The sequence below is a fragment of the Oncorhynchus clarkii genome, unplaced genomic scaffold (genome assembly GCF_045791955.1).
Source record: "Oncorhynchus clarkii lewisi isolate Uvic-CL-2024 unplaced genomic scaffold, UVic_Ocla_1.0 unplaced_contig_2048_pilon_pilon, whole genome shotgun sequence".
Lineage (NCBI taxonomy): Eukaryota > Metazoa > Chordata > Actinopteri > Salmoniformes > Salmonidae > Oncorhynchus > Oncorhynchus clarkii.
The window spans coordinates 242,501-248,014 of NW_027257988.1; the positions used below are offsets into that span (position 1 = coordinate 242,501).

The 5,514-nt window shown below is 43.0% G+C and overlaps 1 protein-coding gene across 1 annotated transcript in view; it reads left to right on the forward strand.

Moving 5' to 3' along the window:
• Positions 1-5,272, forward strand: part of LOC139394410 (multiple C2 and transmembrane domain-containing protein 2-like) — a gene marked incomplete at its 3' end in the record, with an annotated part of 70,537 nt that extends 65,265 nt beyond the window's left edge. The window contains exons 11-14 of the mRNA XM_071142467.1: positions 472-658; positions 2,433-2,526; positions 2,672-2,774; positions 5,104-5,272. Of these exons, the coding sequence (XP_070998568.1) occupies positions 472-658; positions 2,433-2,526; positions 2,672-2,774; positions 5,104-5,272 (553 nt within the window). The remainder of the gene's footprint in view (positions 1-471; positions 659-2,432; positions 2,527-2,671; positions 2,775-5,103) is intronic.
• Positions 5,273-5,514: the final 242 nt, after the last annotated feature.

Here is a 5,514-nt window from a genome sequence, read left to right on the forward strand (position 1 = left end):
TTGTCCTGTCTCTGTGTGTCCTGTCTCTGTGTGTCCTGTCTCTGTGTGTCCTGTCTCTGTGTGTCCTGTCTCTGTGTGTCCTGTCTCTGTGTGTCCTGTCTCTGTGTGTTCTGTCTCTGTGTCCTGTCTCTGTGTGTCCTGTCTCTGTGTGTCCTGTCTCTGTGTGTCTCTCTGTGTCCTGTCTCTGTGTGTCCTGTCTGTGTGTTCTGTCTCTGTGTCCTGTCTCTGTGTGTATCTGTGTGTCCTGTCTCTGTGTGTCACTGTGTGTCTTGTCTCTGTGTGTCTCTGTGTGTCCTGTCTCTGTGTGTCTCTGTGTGTCCTGTCGCTGTTTGTCCTGTCGCTGTTTGTCCTGTCTCTGTGTGTCCTGTCTCTGTGTGTCCTGTCTCTGTGTGTTCTGTCTCTGTGTCCTGTCTCTCTGTGTCCTGTCTCTGTGTGTATCGTCTCTGTGTGTTCTGTCTCTGTGTGTATCAGGTGTGAGGTGGACCTGTCCAGTGTTCTACCCAACCAGTCTCAGCTGTTCACGCGGGTTCTGAAAGAGGGAAAAGGTCGTGTGGTCTTCCTGATCACTCTGAGCACGTGTAGTGGCGTCTCCATCTCCGACATGTGTGCCCCGCCCCTCGAGGAGCCTCAGGAGAGAGAGAAAACTCTGGAGAAATACGTCAGTACTGTCATATAATATTAATATACCTCCTCTGTTATAGAGACGTCAGTAGTGTTGTTTTACTGAGTCACCCCTGGAGCAGCCCTCCAAGTGATATTACTGTCTGTAATGTGTTGTTTTACAGGCTCAGTTCTGTCTGTAATGTGTTGTTTTACAGGGCCAGTCCTGTCTGTAATGTGTTGTTTTACAGGGTCAGTCCTGTCTGTAATGTGTTGTTTTACAGGGTCAGTCCTGTCTGTAATGTTGTTTTACAGGGCCAGTCCTGTCTGTAATGTGTTGTTTTACAGGGTCAGTCCTGTCTGTAATGTGTTGTTTTACAGGGTCAGTTCTGTCTGTAATGTGTTGTTTCACAGGGTCAGTCCTGTCTGTAATGTGTTGTTTCACAGGGTCAGTCCTGTCTGTAATGTGTTGTTTTACAGGGTCAGTCCTGTCTGTAATGTGTTGTTTTACAGGGTCAGTCCTGTCTGTAATGTGTTGTTTTACATGGTCAGTCTGTCTGTAATGTGTTGTTTTACAGGGCCAGTCCTGTCTGTAATGTGTTGTTTTACAGGGTCAGTCCTGTCTGTAATGTTGTTTTACAGGGTCAGTCCTGTCTGTAATGTGTTGTTTTACAGGGTCAGTCCTGTCTGTAATGTGTTGTTTCACAGGGTCAGTCCTGTCTGTAATGTGTTGTTTTACAGGGTCAGTCCTGTCTGTAATGTGTTGTTTTACAGGGTCAGTCCTGTCTGTAATGTGTTGTTTTACAGGGTCAGTCCTGTCTGTAATGTGTTGTTTTACAGGGTCAGTCCTGTCTGTAATGTTGTTTTACAGGGTCAGTCCTGTCTGTAATGTGTTGTTTTGCAGGGTCAGTCCTGTCTGTAATGTGTTGTTTTACAGGGTCAGTCCTGTCTGTAATGTGTTGTTTTACAGGGTCAGTCCTGTCTGTAATGTGTTGTTTTACATGGTCAGTCCTGTCTGTAATGTGTTGTTTTACAGGGTCAGTCCTGTCTGTAATGTGTTGTTTTACAGGGTCAGTCCTGTCTGTAATGTTGTTTTACAGGGTCAGTCCTGTCTGTAATGTGTTGTTTTACAGGGTCAGTCCTGTCTGTAATGTGTTGTTTTACAGGGTCAGTCCTGTCTGTAATGTTGTTTTACAGGGTCAGTCCTGTCTGTAATGTTATTTTACAGGGTCAGTCCTGTCTGTAATGTGTTGTTTTACAGGGTCAGTCCTGTCTGTAATGTGTTGTTTTACAGGGTCAGTCCTGTCTGTAATGTGTTGTTTTACAGGGTCAGTCCTGTCTGTAATGTGTTGTTTTACAGGGTCAGTCCTGTCTGTAATGTGTTGTTTTACAGGGCCAGTCCTGTCTGTAATGTTGTTTTACAGGGTCAGTCCTGTCTGTAATGTGTTGTTTCACAGGGTCAGTCCTGTCTGTAATGTGTTGTTTCACAGGGTCAGTTCTGTCTGTAATGTGTTGTTTTACAGGGTCAGTCCTGTCTGTAATGTTGTTTTACAGGGTCAGTCCTGTCTGTAATGTGTTGTTTTACAGGGCCAGTCCTGTCTGTAATGTTGTTTTACAGGGTCAGTCCTGTCTGTAATGTGTTGTTTCACAGGGTCAGTCCTGTCTGTAATGTTGTTTTACAGGGTCAGTCCTGTCTGTAATGTGTTGTTTTACAGGGTCAGTCCTGTTAGTAATGTGTTGTTTTACAGGCTCAGTCCTGTCTGTAATGTGTTGTTTTACAGGGCCAGTCCTGTTAGTTAACAGACTATTTCTGATGTTGTTCCCCTCTCAAGAGTTTCAAAAGTTCCTTCAGGAACCTCCGGGATGTTGGTTTCCTTCAAGTTAAGATTATCAAGGCTACTGATCTGTTGGCAGCTGATTTAAATGGTATGAAGCACTTCACTCTGAACTTCTTCATTTCACTGTAGAACTAGATATATCCTTTAGTGTTGCACTATATTTTACCACAAAAGCTACTGTATATAGACACTAACTCTGGCTATGTGTGTGGTTGGGTGGGTGTCTGTTGCAGGGAAGAGTGATCCGTTCTGTGTGTTGGAGTTGGGGAACGACAGACTGCAGACTCACACCATCTATAAAACCCTCAACCCCAACTGGAACAAAGTCTTCACCTTGTCAGTCACACACCAGCTCTGCTTGTTACAATCTTAGTTATCCTTTAAACATGGGGTTTAACGTGGTGTTACACATCTTTCATTTTAAAGATGTTCTATTGTATTCCAATATTTCTCACACCAGTCGATGGTCAGTTGCCATATAAACCACACATCTAATCCCAGGTTAATATTCCAGTCGATGGTCAATTGCCATATAAACCACACATCTAATCCCAGGTTAATATTCTAGTCGATGGTCAGTTACCATATAAACCACACATCTAATCCCAGGTTAATATTTCAGTCGATGGTCAGTTGCCATTTAAACCACACATCTAATCCCAGGTTAATATTCCAGTCGATGGTCAGTTGCCATATAAACCACACATCTAATCCCAGGTTAATATTCCAGTCGATGGTCAGTTGCCATTTAAACCACACATCTAATCCCAGGTTAATATTCCAGTCGATGGTCAGTTGCCATATAAACCACACATCTAATCCCAGGTTAATATTCCAGTCGATGGTCAATTGCCATATAAACCACACATCTAATCCCAGGTTAATATTTCAGTCGATGGTCAGTTGCCATATAAACCCCACATCTAATCCCAGGTTAATATTTCAGTCGATGGTCAGTTGCCATTTAAACCACACATCTAATCCCAGGTTAATATTCCAGTCGATGGTCAGTTGCCATATAAACCACACATCTAATCCCAGGTTAATATTCCAGTCGATGGTCAGTTGCCATATAAACCACACATCTAATCCCAGGTTAATATTCCAGTCGATGGTCAATTGCCATATAAACCACACATCTAATCCCAGGTTACTATATCAGTCAATGGTCAGTTGCCATATAAACCCCACATCTAATCCCAGATTAATATTCCAGTCGATGGTCAGTTGCCATATAAACCACACATCTAATCCCAGGTTAATATTTCAGTCGATGGTCAGTTGCCATATAAACCCCACATCTAATCCCAGGTTAATATTCCAGTCGATGGTCAGTTGCCATATAAACCACACATCTAATCCCTGGTTAATATTCCAGTCGATGGTCAATTGCCATATAAACCACACATCTAATCCCTGGTTAATATTCCAGTCGATGGTCAATTGCCATATAAACCACACATCTAATCCCAGGTTACTATATCAGTCAATGGTCAGTTGCCATATAAACCCCACATCTAATCCCAGGTTAATATTCCAGTCGTTGGTCAGTTGCCATATAAACCACACATCTAATCCCAGGTTAATATTCCAGTCGATGGTCAGTTGCCATATAAACCACACATCTAATCCCAGGTTAATATTCCAGTCGATGGTCAGTTGCCATATAAACCACACATCTAATCCCAGGTTAATATTCCAGTCGATGGTCAGTTGCCATATAAACCCCACATCTAATCCCAGGTTAATATTCCAGTCGATGGTCAGTTGCCATATAAACCACACATCTAATCCCAGGTTAATATTCCAGTCGATGGTCAATTGCCATATAAACCACACATCTAATCCCAGGTTACTATATCAGTCAATGGTCAGTTGCCATATAAACCCCACATCTAATCCCAGGTTAATATTCCAGTCGATGGTCAGTTGCCATATAAACCACACATCTAATCCCAGGTTAATATTCCAGTCGATGGTCAATTGCCATATAAACCACACATCTAATCCCAGGTTACTATATCAGTCAATGGTCAGTTGCCATATAAACCCCACATCTAATCCCAGGATAATATTCCAGTCGATGGTCAGTTGCCATATAAACCACACATCTAATCCCAGGTTAATATTCCAGTCGATGGTCAGTTGCCATATAAACCACACATCTAATCCCAGGTTAATATTCCAGTCGATGGTCAATTGCCATGTAAACCACACATCTAATACCAGGTTAATATTCTAGTCGATGGTCAGTTGCCATATAAACCACACATCTAATCCCAGGTTAATATTCTAGTCGATGGTCAGTTGCCATGTAAACCACCCATCTAATCCCAGGTTAATATTCCAGTCGATGGTCAATTGCCATATAAACCACACATCTAATCCCAGGTTAATATTCCAGTCGATGGTCAGTTGCCATATAAACCACACATCTAATCCCAGGTTAATATTCCAGTCGATGGTCAGTTGCCATATAAACCACACATCTAATCCCAGGTTAATATTCTAGTCGATGGTCAGTTGCCATGTAAACCACCCATCTAATCCCAGGTTAATATTCCAGTCGATGGTCAGTTGCCATATAAACCACCCATCTAATCCCAGGATAATATTTCAGTGGTTGTTTCTGCTGTATTTATATCCATGTGTGTGTGTTGTCCAGCCCAGTAAAAGACATCCATGATATTCTGGAGCTGACCATCTTTGATGAGGATGGAGACAAAGCACCTGACTTCCTGGGCAAAGTGGCCATTCCTCTGCTTTCTGTAAGTAGCAACGTGGCCATTCCTCTGCTTTCTGTGAGTAGCAACGTGGCCATTCCTCTGCTTTCTGTAAGTATCAAAGTGGCCATTCCTCTGCTTTCTGTAAGTAGCAACGTGGCCATTCCTCTGCTTTCTGTGAGTAGCAACATGGCCATTCCTCTGCTTTCTGTGAGTAGCAACGTGGCCATTCCTCTGCTTTCTGTAAGTAACAACGTGGCCATTCCTCTGCTTTCTGTGAGTAGCAACATGGCCATTCCTCTGCTTTCTGTAAGTAGCAACGTGGCCATTCCTCTGCTTTCTGTAAGTAGCAT